This window comes from Bos indicus, chromosome 7, assembly GCF_029378745.1.
Source record: "Bos indicus isolate NIAB-ARS_2022 breed Sahiwal x Tharparkar chromosome 7, NIAB-ARS_B.indTharparkar_mat_pri_1.0, whole genome shotgun sequence".
Taxonomy (NCBI): domain Eukaryota; kingdom Metazoa; phylum Chordata; class Mammalia; order Artiodactyla; family Bovidae; genus Bos; species Bos indicus.
In genome coordinates, this window is record NC_091766.1 from 37726516 (window position 1) to 37745916 (window position 19401).

Sequence of the window (19401 nt, forward strand, 5' to 3'; positions counted from 1 at the left end):
TACAAGCCAGAAGGGAATAGCCAAAGTAGTAAGAGGCCCAGAATGGTCAGGAACCAAAATTAAAGATGGTCAGAGCTGTCATAGCCATCAGTTCTTAATAGATCTCTAGAGTTCTTAACAGAGCTTTCTAATTTCAGTATTGAAAATTTTGCAGTATTTTAAGCATAAAAATATATTAACAAAGTTTCTGTACTGTGTAATTTAAATTTTTTTAAATTTCTGTGTAGTTTAAAAAAATAAACAAGTGCATACCTAAAGAATGCAAACTTTAATTTTTGTTTTGTTCTTTTAAGCTCTGGAAAGGATATTCAGTCCAAATTAAATCCCTCGTTGTACATAAAGGAATCTGGAATTCAGTTATGTCTGGTCTTTGAATCATAGGTTACAGAACCAAAGCAAGAATCTCAGCCTCCTGACTCACCAGTGCATGTTACCACATTCTTGTCAGGTTGAGATCAATCTCTTTTTTCCGGTTGCTTGCTGGTTATTAAGAGGGATTTGTTGAGGATAGAGACTGTGTATTTATCCCTGTATCCCTGGACATAGTAATAACACAGAATAGACAATAACAGTAGACATATGTTGCATGAAAAGGATAGTTGGGTAGGTTTGGCTTCTCTCTTAGACCTTGAAGGAAGGCTAGGATTTAGCTTTGTGGAAGTTCTGGTCATTTGGTATACACAGAAGCTGTTAGATTTGTTGAGTTTTGAATACCTAAAGGAAAATAGAAAATAATGCCGAAATCTACGTTGGCGCTACATTGTAGGAACACTTGAATGCCAAGCTAAGAATTTTGGAATTTGTTATCCAGTTAGCTGAAAAGTTTTGAGCAGAGAAGTAGCACACACACACACAGGAGTAGGGAGACCAGGGGAGGTGGGGAAGAGTTAGGAAGAGAAATTATTGTGACCATTCACTTGAGGTATCATAAAAGCTTGATTGAAGATGCTAGCTGTGGGAATGGAAATATGGTTATAGATACAGAAAACCATCAGAACTTGGTTACCGATGAAGTGTGTAGTTCAAAGTATAGAGTACTCAGAGATGCGACTGAGGTTCCAGATGTCATCTTTGCCTGTATAGTTTGGAAGATGGTGGTGTCATTAACACATACAGTAGTTTTAAATGATATATTTGAGGTACTTGTGCCACATCTAGATGGAAATGTTGAATAGGCTATTGGAAATGTGCTGCCAAACTTCAGAAGAGAAGAAATACATTTAGGAGTCATTTGAGTAGAAAGGATCATTGAAGGCTGAGGATTAAATGAGATTGCCAGGAAGAGGCAAAAGCCAAAGACACATCTTTAGGAAATTTTCTACATTTAGAGGGGGATGAGAGAAGAGTCAGAGCAGATTTATTTGATCATAGACAAAGTGAAACCTAAAAGTCGTGTAAGGAGAAGGGAGTAGGGAGAGTACTTACAGGAGGGAAACATCTGAATTACAGATTCTTTTTAATAAAAAGTTTTACACAGTTTGTATTATAAGCTAAGTCTTATGCTAATAGCTAAAATATGTAAGTTAATGAAAGGCATGTTTTGCAGAAAACCTGCGTTATATGAGTATGTATTATAAACAGAATAGATGTTTAACATTAAATAAGACTGTTTTGCTGAATGTAGAAGTTGAAGAAGTCTTTCATTTTTTAAACTTGAATTTGAGAGAATATAGTCAAGTAGTCTTTTTAATTAAAAGCCTTGAAGTTAAGACAAGAAATTTTTTGTTTGTTTTAACATATATGATAACCATTTGAATGAATTCTGAATAGTGATGTTTTACCATACTTGTGTATCTGTTTGCCTTCAGCACTTGGTAGAGTATTTCCCCTGCAGTATTTGTAAGTATTCTATTGAGGGTAAAAATATCCACCATGTACTGTTGGTTTTTGCAAAGTAACTTTTTGTTTTTATCTTTCAGGATCTGACTGGCATAGAATCTATGGATCAATGTCGCCATACCTTGGAACAGCATAACTGGAACATAGAGGTATTATAGGATTCATTATGAGTGTACTTATTTCTTATTCCCTGCTCTGATAACAGATCTCAAAGATGTGTACGTTTCTTTTTTTCCTTTTCACAGCAAAAATCTTCTCTCAATAGTTTGTTTTTTGTTTTTGTTTTTTTAATTTACAGCTCTTTAGTCTTTAAATTACCTACTCCAGTGTTCTTGCCTGGAGAATCCCAGGGACGGAGGAGCCTGGTGGGCTGCCGTCTATGGGGTCGCACAGAGTGGGACACGACTGAAGTGACTTAGCAGCAGCAGCAGCAGCAGCAGCAGTCTTTAAATTTGTGTGAAAGGTGAAGATTATAATCAGAGTTTATAAAATCACAGAAAAGATTGTGACCAAATCCCTCAGTATAGTGTCCCTCCCTCTTTATATTTTCTTAATGACTCTTTGGGGAAAATACTGGTTTTTCTATATTTGATTTACAGCCAGATACCATAATGTGAACCTTTTTATTAAATATTTTAAAATTTATTCTTATGAATTTTCTATTTGGTTATGTTACCTGCAGCTCGTTATTTTTTTTTTCAGTATATGGATCTTTTGTGTTACTTGATGATGAATTGGCTAGTACTTCAGAATAGTCTCAATTAATAATGGTAACAGCAAACACCTGGTGGGCTGCCGTCTATGGGGTCGCACAGAGTCGGACACGACTGACTCGACTTAGCAGCAGCAGTAGCAGTAAACACCTTGTCCTCACTATAATGCCTCCAATGTTTTATTATCAAGTGTAATGCTAGTTATTATTTTGAGATAGAGCTACTAGAATGTAATAAGCTCCATGAGAGCAGAGTGGTTTTGGTTTTTTTGACTATTGTATTCCAGCATCTAAAATTGATCCTAGTATATCATAGGCTCTCAGATATCTGTTGACTGTTCTTCTTTTCTTGCTTTATTAGTGGATGTTGAGTTTAATCAAGTGTACTTTTGATGTCTGTTGAACTTAACTATTTAATTATGGTATATTATTTGAATAGAGTACTGGATTACAAGTGGTATTTAGTTATTCAGCGCTATTTTGGAGCAATTCTAGGCTCTGGCACTAGAGCAAACAAGACTTAAGTCCCTATTCTCATGGAGCTTCAGTTTGTAATAAATGCTGTGAATAAGATGAGTAAAGAAAATAGAATAAAGAGGATAAGGAAAGTCATTTTAATAGGGTGGTCAAGTAAGGCCTTTCTAGGGAGGTTATATTTGAGCTGACACCTGAATGATGAAAAGGAATGATGAATGTGGAATTTTAAGGGGAATACATTTTAGGCAGAAAGCATGATGCTGCTCTGTATGATACTTTGGTATTGTCTCCTTGTTAGACTTTTATGTCAAGCATATGCTGGCTTTTTAAAATGACTGACTTGATAAAATGGGTTGAGAAGCCTAGTTAGCATAGATTGAAAAGGAAGCAATTTAAAACTTGCTTCTGCCTTTTCTGTATTAACTTCTTCATTTTCCTCCCATTGGTCATAATCTATTTGTTGCCTACTTTTTTCTTGATAAGCTTTCTTGAGGATCCTTTTTTCTTAGAGATTTTCAGGATAGGTTTAGAGATTAGCATAGGCTGTCTCAAGCACTATGTCATTTTCTCTCTTCTATGTTTGTTCTATTATTACCTCTTCTCATGGTTTTTATTATGCTTACTTTCCTTTTTTAAAAATGAGATTTGCTGGAGACTTATTTTACTTGTTTATAAAAAGCTCTTGTATTTATCAGTTCTTTTTACTGTTTATAAAACAAAATCTGATGTTAATGTATTTTACCATACTTTTGTAGGTTTGTGTTCTCCTTTTTTTTTTTAACCATTATGATTTTTGAAGCTTTGTTAATTTATTTGTACTCTTACATTTAAGCCTGTGAATTTTCTTCTGAAACTATTATTTTAAATGTTTTATTTTCTTCTTTGGTCCAGGAGTTATTGAGAAACACTTTTTTGTTTGTTTATATAGCTGTATAGATTTGTATATAATTTTCTTGTTACATAAATGGAATTATGCCATATTTATATTTTTTCACTTTCAGTAACTCCTAAAAATAATACATAAAAGTAACTTTCGTTCTAAGTTACACAAAAAGATGCTCAGTATCACTTAACTATTACAGAAATGCAAATCAGGGCTACAGTAAGGTGCCATCACATTCAAGTCAGAATGGCCATCATTCAAAATTCTACAAATAACAGATACTGGAGAGGGTGTGGGGAAGACAAATCCTCCTGCATTGTTGGTGGGAAAGTAGTTGGTGCAGTCACTGCAGAAAACAGTGTGACGGCTCCTCAGGACCCTGAACTCAGAATCGCCACACGGCACAGCAGGTCCACCGCCCGGGTGTCGTCCAGCGGAACTGTGAGTCAGAAAGACACAGCGCCCCCGCCAGGCGTATAGCACCATTCACAACAGAGGAGGCATGGAACCGGCCTAATGTCCACCAACAGAGGAACACAAAAAGAACATGTGATGTGTGTATCTATACAGTGGGATGCTGCTCAGCGATAAAAAAAGAAAAAAAGAAATAATGCCATTTGCAGCAACATGGATAGAGCCAGAGATTATATCATACTAAGTGAAATAAACCAACAGAATGATCTCTGTTCGTTTCCAAGGCAAACCATTCAGTATCACAGTAATCCAAGTCTGTGCCCCAATCACTAATGCTGAAGAAGCTGAAGTTGAACAGTTCTATGAAGACCTAAAAGACCTTCTAGAACTAACACCAAAAAAAAGATGTTCTTTTCATTATAGGAGACTGGAATGCAAAAGTAGGAAGTCAAGAGATACCTGGAGTAACAGGCAAATTTGGCCTTGGAGTATAAAATGAAAAAATGAAATGGCAAAGGCAAGCAGAGTTTTGCCAAGAGAATGCTGGTCATAGCAAACACACTCTTAAAACAACCCAAGAGAAGACTCTACACATGGACATCACCAGATGGTCAATACCAAAATCAGATTCATTATATTCTTTGCAGTCAAAAATGGAGAAGCTCTATACAGTCAGCAAAAACAAGATGGGAGCTGACTGTGGCTCGGATCATGAACTCCTTATTGCCAAATTCAGACTTAAATTGAAGAAAGTAAGAAGAACCACTAGACCATTCAGGTATGACCTAAAACAAATCCCTTCTGATTACACAGTGGAAATAACAAATAGATTCAAGGGATTAGATCTGATAGAGTGCCTGAAGAACTATGGACGGATGTTCGTGACATTGTACAGGAGGCAGTGATCAATACCATCCCTAAGAAAAAGAAATGCAAAAAGGCAAAATGGTTGTCTGAGGAGGCCTTATAAATAGTTGAGAAAAGAAGAGAACCTAAAGGCAAAAGAGAAAAAGAAAGATATACTCATTTGAATGCAGGGTTCCAAAGAATAGCAAGGAAGGATAAGAAAGCCTTCTCAGTGATCAATGCAAAGAAACAGAGGAAAATGACAGAATGGGAAGGACTTAAGAGATCTCTTCAAGAAAATCAGAGCTACCATGGGAACATTGCATGCAAAGATGGGCACAGTAAAGAACAGAAATGGTATGGACCTAACAGAAGCAGAAGATATTAAGAAGAGTTGGCAAGAATACACAGAACTATACAAAAAAGATCTTTATGACCCAGATAACCACAATGGTGTGATCACTCACCTAGAGCCAGACATCCTGGAATGAGAAGTCAGTGGGCCTTAGGAAGCATCACTGTGAACAAAGCTACTGGAGGTGATGGAATTCCAACTAAGCTGTTTCAAATCCTAAAAGATGATGCTGTTAAGGTGCTGCACTTAATATGCCAGCAAATTTGGAAAACTCAGCAGTGGCTACAGGACTGGAAAAGGTTAGTTTTCATTCCAGAGCCAAAGAATATTCAAACTACCACACAATTGCGCTCATCTCACACGCTAGCAAAGTAATGTTCAAAATTCTCTAAGCCAGGCTTCAATAGTACGTGAACCATGAACTTCCAGATGTTCAAGCTGGATTTAGAAAAGGCAGAGGAACGAGAGATCAAATTGTCAACATCCGATGGATCATGGAAAAAGCAAGAGAGTTGCAGAAAAACATCTACTTCTGCTTTATTGACTACATCAAAGCATTTCACTATGTGGATCACAACAAACAGTGGAAAATTCTTGAAGAGATGGGAATACCAGACCACCTGACCTGCCTCTTGAGAAACCTATATGCAGGTCAGGAAGCAACAGTTAGAACTGGACATGCAACAACGGACCAATTCCAAATAGGAAAAGGAGTACATCAAGGCTGTATATTACCACCCTGCTTATTTAACTTTTATGCAGAGTACATCATGAGAAACGCTAGGCTGGAAGAAGCACAAGCTGGAATCAAGATTGTGGGGAGAAAAATCAATAGCCTCAGATATGCAGATGACACCACCCTTATGGCAGAAAGTGAAGAAGAACTAAAAGAGAGTCTCTTGATGAAAGTGAAAGAGGAGAGTGAAAAAGTGGCTTAAAACTCAACATTCAGAAAACAAGGATCATGGCATCTATTCCCATCACTTTATGGCAAAAAAGATGGAGAAACAGCAGAAACAATGAGAGACTTTATTTTGGGGGGCTCCAAAATCACTGCAGATGGTGATTGCAGCCATGAGATTAAAAGACACTTGCTCCTTGGAAGAAAAACTATGACCAACATAGATAACATATTAAAAGTAGAGCAATTTGCCAACAAAGGTCCATCCAGTCAAAGCTATGGTTTTTCCAGTAGTCATGTATGAATGTGAGAGTTGGACTATAAAGAAAGCTGAGCGCCAAAGAATTGATGCTTTTGAACTGTGGTGTTGGAGAAGACTCTTGTCCCTGGGACTACAAGGAGATCAAACCAGTCAACCAAGACTCTGATGCTGGGAAAGATTGAGGGCAGGAGGAGAAGGGGATGACAGAGCATGAGATGGCTAGATGGCATGATCAACTCAATGGACATGAGTTTGAGCAAACTCCAGGAGATTGTGAAGGACAGGGAAGCTGGTGTGCTGCCGTCCTTGGGGTTGCAAAGAGTTGGTCATGACTGAGTACTGAAGAACAATAATATAGATGTGTATAACTGAATCACTGTTGTACAGCAGAAATTGATCAATTATACTTCAATTTTTAAAGATCAATTAATAGAAGAAAAAAAATTTAGCTTAAAAAGTTAAAACAAAGCCTAAGATTAAGTATGAAAAAATCTGGGTCTGATCACTTCCCTACCACTGTCTCACGGTCCTACATTCCCAACATAGTAGTATTAACGATTTCTTTTGCTTTTTTCCCAGATATTTTTGTTCCTCTCTAGAAATATTTGTGTGTTAAAAGTGAAAAGTGAAAGTGTTTGTTGCTCAGTTGTGTCTCTTTGTGACCCCGTAGATGAGCCAGCCTGGCTCCTCTGTCTGTGGAATTCTCCAGGCAAGAATACTGGAGTGGGTAGCCATTCCATTCTCCAAGGGATCTTCCTGACCCAGGGATCAAACCTGGGTCTCCTGTATTGCAGGCAGATTCTTTACTGTTTGAGCCATCAGGGAAGCCCCAGAATATATATGTTGTTCTCCAAAGAGCTTTTATTTATATAGGCTGTATCTGTTTGTTTATTACCATGTTGTTGCTCTGTTCAGTCACTCAGTTGTGTCTGACTCTTTTCGACCCTATGGACTGCAGCATGCCAGACTTCTCTGTCCTTGACGATCTCCTGGAGCTTGCTCAAACTGATGTCCATCGAGTTGGTGATGCCATCCAATCCTCTTATCCTCTGTCGTTCCTTCTCCTGCCTTCAGTCTTTCCCAGCATTGGGGTCTTTTCTAAGAGTCTTCTCTTTGCATCAGGTGGCCAAAGTTTTGGAGCTTCAGCATTAGTCCTTCCAATGAATATTCAGAGTTCACTTCCTTTAGGATTGACTAGTTTAATCTCCTTGCAGTCCAAGGGACTCGCAAGAGTCTTCTCCAAAACCACAGTTCAAAAGCATCAGTTCTTTGGCACTCAGCCTTCTTTATGGTCAAACTATCACATCCATGCATGACTACTGAAAAAACCATAGCTTTGACTATACAGATAGTTGTCAGCAAAGAATGTCTCTGCTTTTTAATAAGTTGTCTAGGTTGGTCATAGCTTTTCTTCCAAGGAGCAAGTGTCTTTTAATTTCATGGCTGCAGTCACCATCTGAGTGATTTTGGAGCCCCTCAAAGTAAAGTCTGTCTCTGTTTCCATTGTTTCCCCATCTATTTGCCATGAAGTGATGGGAACAGATGCCATGATCCTCATTTTTTGAATGTTGAGTTTTAAGCCAACTTTTTCCCCTCTCCTCTTTCACCTTCATCAAGAGGCTCTTTGGTCCTCTTTGCTTTCTGCCGTAAGGGTGGTGTCATCTGCATATCTGAGGTTATTGGTATTTCTGCTGGCAATCTTAATTTCAGCTTGAGCTTCATCCAGCCTGGCATTTCACTTGGTGTATTCTGCATGTAAGTTAAATAAGCAGGGTGACAATATACAGCGTTGACATACCCCTTTCCCAATTTCCAACCAGTCCATTGTTCCATGTCTGCTTCTAAGTGTTGTTTCTTGACCTGCATACAGATTTTTCAGGAGGCAGATAAGCTGGTCTGGTATTCCCATCTCTTTAAAAATTTTCCACAGTTTGTTGTGATTCACAGTCCAAGGCTTTAGTGTAGTCAGTGAAGCAGAAGTAGATGTTTTTCTGAAACTATTGCTTTTTCTATGATCCAGAGGATGTTGGCAATTTGATCTCTGGTTCCTCGGCCTTTTCTAACTCCATCTTGAGCATCTGGAAATTCTTGGTCCACATACTGTCGAAGCCTGGCTTGGAAAATTTTGAGCACTACTTTGCTAGTGTGAGATGAGTGCAGTTGTGTGGTAGTTTGAACATTCTTTGGCATTGCCTTTCTTTGGGATTGAAATGAAAACTGACTTTTCCAGTCCTGTGGCCACTGCTGAGTTTTCTAAATTTGCTGGCATATTAAGTGTAGCACCTTAACAGCATCTTTTAGAATTTGAAATAGCTCAGCTGGAATTCCATCACCTCCACTAGCTTTGTGCTTAGTGATGCTTCATAAGGCCCACTTGACTTCACACTCCAGAATGTCTGGCTCTAGGTGAATGATCATACCACCGTGGTTGTCTGGGTCGTGAAGATCTTTTTTGTATAGTTCTTCCATGTATTCTTGCCAGCTCTTCTTAATATCTTCTGCTTCGGTTAGGTCCTTGCCATTTCTGTCCTTTATTGTGCTTGTGATTGCATGAAATGTTCCCTTGATATCTCTAGCTTTTTGAAGACTTCTCTAGTCTTTCCCACTCTTATGTTTTCTTCTATGTATTGATCACTTAGAAAGGCTTTCTTATTTCTCCTTGCTATTCTTTGGAACTCTGCATTCAGATTTTCACCTTTGCCTTTCACTTCTCTTCTTTCTCACATAATTTGTAAGGTGTCCTCAGATAACCAATTTTCCTTTTTGCATTTCTTTTTCTTGGGAATGTTTTGATCACTGCCTCCTGTACAGTGTTACAAACCTCTATCCATAGTTCTTCAGGGGCACTCTATCAGATCTAATACCTTGAATCCATCTGTCACTTCCACCATATAATCATAAGGGATTTGATTTAGGTCATATCGGAATGGCCTGCTGGTTTTCCCTACTTTCTACAATTTAAGTCTGAATTTGGCAATAAATTAACAGTTAACAATCTGAGCCACAGTCAGCTCCTGTTTTTTGTTTTTTGTTTTTTTTTTGCTGACTGGAATGAGCTTCACCATCTTGGGCTTCAAAGAATATAATCAATCTGGTGATGTCCATCTGGTGATGTCCATGTGTAGAGTCATCTCTTGTGTTGTTGAAAGAGGCTGTTTGCTATGACCAGAAAGTTTTGGCCCAACTCTGTTAGCCTTTTCCCTGCTTCATTTTGTACCCTAAGGCCAAATATACCTGTTACTCCAGGTATCTCTTGACTTCCTGCTTTTGCATTCCAGTCCCCTATGATAAAAAGGACATCCTTTTTTGGTGTTAGTTCTAGAAGGTCTTATAGGTCTCCATAGAACCGTTCAGCTTCTTCTGCATTAGTGGTTGTGGCATTGTCTTGGATTACTGTGATACTGAATGGTTTGCCTTGGAAACAGAGATCATTCTGTCATTTTTGAGACTGCACCCAAGTACTGCATTTCGGACTCCTGTTGACGTATGAGGACTACTCCATTTCTTCTAAGTGATTTTTGTCCACAGTTGTAGATACAATGGTCATCTGAATTAAATTTGCCCATTCCACTCCATTTTAGTTCACTGATTCCTAAAATATCCATGTTCACTCTTGCCATCTCCTGTTTGGCCACCTCAAATTTACCTTGATTCACAGACCTAACATTCCAGGTTCATATACAGTATTGTTCTTTATAGCATCAGACTGTACTTTCATCTCCAGACGCATCCACAACTGGCGTTGTTTCCACTTTGGGTCAGCCTTTGCATTCCTTCTGGAGGTATTTCTTTGCTTTTCTCCAGTAGCATATTGAGCGCCTACCGACCTGGGGAGTTCATCTTTCAGTGTCATATTTTTTTTCTTAGTTTAGTATTCATTTTTAAAATAATAAACTCATTGTATGTTAACATAAATGTTTGCAGATATTTTTGTCTGGCTTAGTAAAAAACAGCTGAATTTTCATATTCACTTCTGGTTTTAGTCTTTTGTGATATATAGTTTTAGTTGAAGTATGTGACGAACATCTGGCTTCAGCCAGGTATGTAATTTTTAAGGGGCAGTATAATTTAGTGACATTAATTTCAGGACATTTACATTGTTGTACAACAATTACCACTATCCATCTTTAAAACTTTTTCATCTTCCCAAACAAACTCTCTACCCACTAAATCAGTTACTTCCCATCTGTCTCCGCCAAGCCTCTGGTAACCACAACTCTACTTTCTGCCACTATAAAATTAGACTGTTCTAGATACGTCATATAAGTGGACTCAAACAATGTTTGTCCTTTGGTATCTGACTTATTTCACTTGGTTATCCATGTCACAATATGTATCAGGTTTTTTATTGTCAAATAATATTCTTTGTATGAATATGCCACAATATCTTTATCCATTCATCAGTTCATAGATATTTGGATTGTTTCCACTTTCAGTTTTTATTATTAATGTTACAGTGGATATTAGTGTACAAGTTTTTGTGTGGGACATATGTTTTCATTTCTCTTGGGTATATATCTAGGAGTAGAATTGCTGAATCATGTGATAACTCTAGGACTTTCCAGGTAGCTCAGTGATTTAAAAAATCTGCCTGCCAATGCAGGAGACAGAGCAGACTCAGGTTTAATCCCTGGGTCAGGAAGATCCCCTGGAGGAGGAAATGGCCACCCAACTCCAGTATTCTTGCCTGGAAAATCCCATGAACAGAGGAGCCTGCTGGGCTACAGTCTGTGGGGTCTCAGAGTACCTTTCAAAGAACTGCCAGACTGCTTCCAGAGAGGTTACACTATTTTATACCCCCAAAAATAGTGCCTGATGGTTCCAGTTTTTCTACATCCTCACGTGCACGGGTGCTCAGTCACTTAGTTGTGTCCTCTTTGGTGACCCCGTGGACTGTAGCCCGCTAGGCTCCTCTGTCCATGGGATTTTCTTGGCAAGAATACTGCAGTGGGTTGCTGTTTCCTCCTCCAGGGGATCTTCCGAACCCAAGGATCCAAGCTATGTCTCCTGTATTGGCAGGCAGAGTCTTTACCACTGAGTCATCTAGGAAGTCCATACCATCACCTACAATTTGTAAAAATCTGTCTCTTATTATGGTCATTCTAATGGATGTTAAGTAGTATCTCGTGATTTTCATGTGCATATTTCTGATGATTAATGAGGTATATTTTTTTATATGCTTTTTGGTCATTTGTTTATCTCCTTTGGGGAAATACCTATTCAAGTACTTTGCCCATTTTTAAATTGAGTTGTTTGTCTTTTAAGTGATAAGTTGTAAGAGTTCTTTATATACTGTAGATACTAGACCCTTATCATATACATGATTTGTAAATGTTTTCTCCCATTCTGTGGGGTTGTCTTTTTACTCTATGATAGTGTCCTTTGGTGCATGAAAGTTTTTAAGTTGTGATGAAGTCCAGTTTATCTGTTTTTTTCTTTTGTTGCCTGTCCTTTTAATATCTTATCTGAGAAACCATTGCCTAATCCAAAATCACAAAGATTTTTTTTTCCAGCTATGTTTTCTTCTAAGGGTTTAATCGTTTCAGCTCTTACATTTAGGTCTTGAGTTAGTTTTTGTATATAGGGTGATTTTAGTAGGTCAGCTTCATTATATTGCATATGGTATCAGTTGTCTCAGCCTTATTTGTTGAAAGACTGTTCTTTCCCATTGAATTGTGTCTCAACACTTGAAAATGTAAAACCTAGAGGCAAAGTTTAAAGCCAGCTATGAAGGTTAGAGAGTATACAGTCCTCTAAAAGACCATCCTTACTTCTGTTAGCAACTGCAAGTTCAAGGTGTTCCTAAAACCACATGCAGGTGTAATAATTCACTAAAAGAGCTTACTGAAAGCTATTACAACTCATGGTTGCAGTTTATTATAGGGAAAGGATACAGATGTAAATCAGCTAAAGAAAGAAGCTGTTTGTGCAAAGTCTTGAGTTCCAAATACTTGTTACCCTCCTGGCCCAGATGTTTAACAATAGGCACCAAGTGTTAACCCACCAGGAAGGCTCACCACAGCTTCAATGTCCACAGTTTTTCACTGAGGCTTTATTACATAGGCATGATTGATTTGACTGGTTGCCTATGTAATTGAACTCAGTCTCTAGGTTGACTGATACTGCATTACTCAAAGTCCCCAGCCTAAATTACATGGTTGGTCTTTCTAGGGTGCTCAGCCCCACCATAAAATCCCATAGCAAAGATATTCTTACCAGGTGTGACATAGATTACCTGCAGAAGCTGAAGGTAGAGATCAGATTTCCCTTTGGGTAAAGCCAAATTTTTTAACTACACTGGGACAAATAGCCAGTTTCAGGGGCAGAGTTAGGAAAGGAATGAAACTTTTTTTTTTTTTTTTTTTTTTTACTGAATATCAGCTTTGTGCCAGGAATTATATTAGAATTGTGTATGGTCATCTCATTAACTTTTCAGATTAACCCTGAAAAGTATTGTTTATTTATTTTGCATGTGAGAAAACTGAGGCACATAAGCCAAGCAACTTCTCTCATTGCTGGAGCTAGGATTCAGACCTAACTTTCTCTGCTCCAAAGCCACGCTTTCCCTCAATACCAGCCCATCAAGATGGCTCCATTGCACAGTTCTGGGGGCACCGTCTACAGTTGTGTTCTCTGTGGGTGGTTTTCCTTATGCTTGTACAGTGAAACACCTTGTATCCCAGCCACCCTAAATAGCATATACCACCTGGATAAAAGCAGTGAGCTTCCAGACAAGTTCCTTGGGACTCTTCTGTGTATGAATTCTGGAGCCATCACCACACATTGCCTCCCACCTTAGCAAGTTAAAAAGGTTCATGAGTGTGTACTCCCTGGTGACCTATTTTGACACACCAGTAATAGTTGTCTCTTCTAGGTTGATATGAGCATCATTGAAGCTACTGTTTTTTTCTTCTCAGGCTGCTGTACAGGACAGATTGAACGAGCAAGAGGGTGTACCAAGTGTTTTCAACCCACCACCATCTCGACCCTTGCAAGTTAATACAGCTGACCACAGGATCTACAGCTATGTTGTCTCAAGACCACAACCAAGGGCAAGTTATTTCATAGCTGGAATCCCTCCCTTTTTTATTTTAAAAGTTCTTTTACTTGGTTATGTTGATCTCTGTATGATAGGAGCAAAAGGAATATTGAGAATATAAACCTGTTAGCTTGACCTAGCTCCTTGGTAGATTTATTGGGTGTATCATTTTTTTCTTGATTCCTTACTGAACCAAAGAAAGTAACTATCCTTTTTTTCCCTGTTTCTATGCCAGTTACTTGAAGAGTTTTCTGTGCCTTGTTTTGTGTTTATGACACTTTATCTACATGTATTTACGTGTCTAAAAATGTTTGTGTTTAGTAGATCCTGCACTTTTAAATTAATGTTTACTGAATTCTTTGCTGTTTCATTTTGCTTAATTTTAAGGTACTTCTAGGAAAATACTTGGAAGTTCTGTGGGAGCCTTGGCCATATTTTTGAAATTAATCTCAGGGCTAGTAGTAGCAAGGAGGTGATTCAGTTATATTCAGTTGGTATTTAAGAGTGTTTCAGGTACTTGATATTTTGCTGTTGGGAATCTAGAGATGAATAAAGAGGCATTCTTCCCTTTTCAGATTATTCGCAGTCAGATTAGGGAAGTCAGGTGTGTATGCTCACAGTGAACTCCAGAGAACTTTTAGAGTTTCTCTTTCTTATTCTTAAGAGTTAACACTCACTTCTTACACTTGAGTTTAAAATGTATTCCATCATTCCTTTTGCAGAGTACTTGGTAAGATTTAAAAAACAGAGTTTCTAAGTAGCTGTTTTAAAGTATTTAACAGTAGAAGAGCACAGAATCTTAGAGGATTATATGATTCAAGGAGTAGTTCAAAAGAATTTCTGGCAGTCCAGTGCTTAGGATTCTGCACTTGACTGCTGAGGATCCAGGTTCAATCCCTGGTCAGGGAACTAAGATCTCACAAGCTGTGCAGTGCAGTGAGAGGGGAAAAAAAAAAAAAAAAGAGTCCTTCTATATGTGCCCAGTGTTACTGCAGTTTGTTTTGGGCTTGACTGTGTTTGAGACCCTAATGTCGACTAATGGAGTTCCAGAGCTCTAGAGTTCCCTGGCCATGGACACAAAGAGGATATCACATTAACATAATATAACATATAATAAATGCTTTGTAAGCTATAGAGCCCTATGTATTCATTAGTTAATAATAAGAGCAGCAATAATCAATATTGTTAAAATAATTAACACTACTATTGAAATTAGCAGCTATTTGGAGATTTGTAATTGTGATTAGTATAATTATTCATCACTTACATACAGAGGTCCAAGGTAGTAATATTGGTTATCTTTCTTGTTATTTCTATATACTACATTTTAATGTGTTAACTCTAAAAATGAAAGAATGAATATTTATGATTTGGGGAGGAAAACTTGGAATTGAATTTGACAACTAATATAGGTAGCTGCACAAAAAGTGTTCAAGCAGATTTAATACAAAAATTATGATATTATTAGATGAAATGAGGTCCTAAGTAGTTGGTTTTTTAAGAAAGATGAAGTGGTCCAGGAAAAGAGAACCATATGTGACAGAAGGAGAAATCACATAAAGGACAAAAAAGAATGAAAATCTTATCTAGCAGTTAAGGTATTAGGGATTGGGAGAATGATATCTAACTTTGTTTTTGGAATTTCAGGGGCTGCTTGGATGGGGTTATTACTTGATAATGCTTCCATTCCGGTTTACCTATTACACAATACTTGATATATTTAGGTACGTACCTTTGTATCCATGTGTTTAGTAGCAACAGGGTAGACTTTGGAGCAGAAACAGATCAGACTAAGGTTTATGCTCTGATCAATTTCAACTTGCCAGTTTATCATCATTATTGAATACCTTTCCTAAAGTATTGCATATAGCATGAAAATATTTTCAGTTTTTCGAACGTAACAACAGATGTTATTTTCACAAATGAGTCTTCCTATATTTATTGTATCCTCCCTATCCCACCATGTTTTCCGCCTACATTCCTCAGTTAGTCTTCACACCCTTTCTGTTCCAACCTTTGTTACCTTTACTAGCTTCATACTCCTTATTAACTTTCACCCTAAACCATCTTACAACTCATAATTCCAACAGATTGACTTGCTCTGAAATGACCCATTTTTCCCCAGATTCCTCCTATAACAGTTTCACTATTCTAGACACCCCTTCTGTACATTTCCCTCTGTCTTGGTAATCCATAGGTTGCTGGCACTATAACCCTTCCACACGTGTGTACACCCTTGCTTCACACCGTCACTTTTCTTCTCACTTCCTTCTTTCACCGTTTGGAGAGCTCAGCACAAGAAGCTGCAGAAAGATTGGAAAATGTCAGGGGACCCAAGGTGCACATCAGACTTGAGTGTCTGATCTGGAACTCAGTAATAGATGAATCCACACCTAATCTTTATGGAGAACTAGAATGTTTATGGGCATCCAGGCCAACAAATGTAGCCTTGTATGCGTACAGCGCAACCTGTACCTGACTCTGAATACAGGCTAATCTTTGCCTTACTCTAGGCAACAGAGCCTGAAGGTATGGACCGACCAGCTTCAGAGGTGCATGTAAAAATCTTTAAAATCATAATGAAGATGGAGTTGATATCTCTGTTGTTTTGTTTTTTTTAAGCTAATTGTCCTAAATTGTGTTGGCCATTGGACTATATTGTGATGAGAAAGAACAACAACAAAAAATAATTAAAACCTTTATCCATTCATTCATAAAATTTGAAAACTTAGAGTAATAAGATAATCCTAAAATACTTGATTTCAGAGAAAATTATCAAAACATTAATCTTAAGGATTTCTAATCACTCCTCCACATACACAGCTTCTTTCTTTTATTTTTAATTTGCTCTGGAATGTTTGTGTCAATGAGTTAGATTTGATTATTCAGGAGAAATTCCAAGTGACATTGTGTATATATGGGGAATTTGTTAAGGGGATGAAGAACTGACTTAGTATTTGGTAAGGAGAGTATCATAGTGTAGTTAGCTTTTCTATGCTGAAATTTCTTCAAGTATATGAATATTGTTCACTTCCTTGGGGAAAAATATGCATGGCATGTGTTACTAATTTTAATGCAACTGTATCATCCAAGCAACTTGTTTAACGTTATGTAGCACCTTGACTTATCAAGCCCCTGCTCCTTTGCCTTTTATGGAAACCCAAAGGATAAATAAATGGTACTATACAAATGTGATAAGATGGCCTCTTCAGAAACAGATGTACCATCTTTAAACTTAAGTAACTGCCAAGTTTTCAACTCTGGCCAAGTGTTGTCTAGATCAATTTTATAACTTCTCTGTGGATGCTGTCAACCATAAATCACTGAGCAAAATTTACTTGCCCCATTGACAAGCAAGTAAATCATGAGTGCAAGTTTGGATTTGAAGTTCTTGTCCATAATCTGAATAGTTTGGGGATGTGGATTCATAATTCAAAATTCCAAGAGAACAGAAAGGAAAGGGAGAGGCAAGTAGAACAATCAGAAAGAGACAGCTCTGTTCTAGAACAGCACTGTCTAATAGAACTTTCTGTGATGATGGAAATGTTGTGTATCTTCGCTGTCTAGTGTGGAAGCCATTAGCCACATGTGGCTATTGAGCACTTGAAATATGGCTGTTGTGAGTGATGAACTAAATTTTTTTATTGTATTGAATTAATTTTCTTGGTAATTTTGATAGCCGTAGGTGGCTCTTGGCTGTTTTAGACAGTGCCATTACAAGAGTCTGAGGGCACAGCCTGACTCATGACCTTTGTGGATATTGGGTCTTCCTTTCCCAGTTCTTTTAGTCCTAAATTTTTCTGCAAAAAGCATTTAATATTTGTTTACGCCAGTGTTGAAATTTATAATCCTAGTAGTTTGCATTCTTCTTAAACAGGCTGTGGCACAACGTGCTGCTTTGTGGCTTTTGAGCCAGACTGTCTTCTCAGGTTTGATGGTCCACTCAGAGGTGTTTCACCTCCCCTTGCTGCCATGCCTGTGGCTCTGTATAGGAATCTTTACAAACTGGCCTATTCCGTATGCACTACAGTAAGCCGATTCATGTGATATTTATTCCTTCCTCCCCAGGTTTGCTCTTCGTTTTATACGGCCTGACCCTCGCAACCGGGTCACTGATCCCGTTGGGGACATTGTTTCATTTATGCACTCTTTTGAAGAGAAATATGGGAGGGCACACCCTGTCTTCTACCTGGGAACATACAGCCAGGTCAGTGCCACAAACCATATAGATGCCAATTTATTGATATGGTTCTATCCTCAAAGCATAGGCCAGCACTGATCATGTCATTCTTTTATTCAAAAACTTTAAATGACTTTTTATGGCTTATACATACACACACACACACACACACACAAGCCCTTTAGCTGGGCCCTCTTTGATCTAATCCCAACCTCATTTTGAGGTCTTTCCTGCATAACTTGTTTTCCTGTACCTTAGGTTCCAGCTAAACAATCCCCTTAACACACTTTGTAACGTCCCACCTCTGTGCCTTTGCTTTTACTTTACTGTTTCCTCTATCTGGAATGCCTTCCTCACATTTTTGTTAACTGGAATCTTGCCCATCCTTTACCAGCTCGTGTCTTGCCCCTCTTGTACCTTTCCTGATTGCTGCACTCTACCCTGCCTACTTATAGACTAAAATAGTCTTTTGTATTTTCATAGTGTTTTTTTTTAAATGTTATAGCAATTTCACAGTCTTCCTTATTTTATAGTTGTTTGTGTTCATGTCTTATCTCCTATACAGACCATAAGCTCCTTGTAGGCAAAGCCTAAGTCTTCTTGGATCCCTCACAGAACTGAATAAGGGCATAGACCATAGACTCAAGGCAGCACATCTCATTTAACCCAAGCAACACACACCTTTGACTGTTGTTATCTCTCAGGGGCGAAGATAAGTAGGAGTTCTTTGGGTATTGGGCACACCCCACTTCACCAGAAAACAAGGTAGAAGCACACGGTGGGCATGTGCCTAAGGACGGTTCTGTTCTGCAGCCTCCAGGATTCCTGAATCTATCTGGAAAAGGAGAAAAATGCTGACTCTGGCTTCCTGTCTGATTCTCCCACATCTGTTTTTTCTCACTGGCTGCTCCCACCCCATTCAGTAAGCCTTAAGCACCTACTATATGCCACACGTTGTGCTCAATGCTAGAGATACAGTCGTGAATGAGATGGGTCCTCTCATATACCCTCTTCGCTGTGATCCTGAGGGTAGACCACTATTGGTCATTCAGGAAACCTTAACTGAATTGTAATGTGTCTAGGAGTCTACAAATGGAAAAGCACACACAGGAATGTGGGATACTTGCCTTGTTTTTGAAGATCTTTTAAAACTCATGCTCTTTAAAATGCCCTTAGGTCTCTCATTTTCTCATCCCTGTTTGGCATGTGGCCAGGGATCTGGCTTATCTTCACAGTATTTATTATGCTGTAGCTATCAAGTGGCAAAATTCTCGTCTCCTTTTTCAGGTCAGATTCTCCTGTTTTTATCATTCTTTAGACTGGGAACAGCTGACTTTTCTGTGATTACATGGGGCTTTTTTCTGTCAGCCTGCTTATTCTTTATTCTCACTTGCCTAATACAATTTAAATCCTAACAACACTAAAAACTTTTTCATTGGAGCGTATTAGCATATGGACTTTCTATTGGGAGAGGAATGCCGGGGGTGTGAAGA

The 19401-nt window shown here is 38.3% G+C and overlaps 1 protein-coding gene across 4 annotated transcripts in view; it reads left to right on the forward strand.

The window, feature by feature from the left end:
* FAF2 (Fas associated factor family member 2) overlaps positions 1 to 19401 on the forward strand; it is a 69053-nt gene that overhangs the window by 38514 nt on the left and 11138 nt on the right. For 3 of the 4 annotated variants that reach the window (XM_019964675.2, XM_070793296.1, XM_070793295.1), the window contains 4 exons: positions 1920 to 1988; positions 13607 to 13741; positions 15376 to 15452; positions 17797 to 17935. In XM_019964675.2, the coding sequence (XP_019820234.1) occupies positions 1920 to 1988; positions 13607 to 13741; positions 15376 to 15452; positions 17797 to 17935 (420 nt within the window). The remainder of the gene's footprint in view (positions 1 to 1919; positions 1989 to 13606; positions 13742 to 15375; positions 15453 to 17796; positions 17936 to 19401) is intronic. The other variant, XM_070793297.1, reaches the window with a different exon arrangement.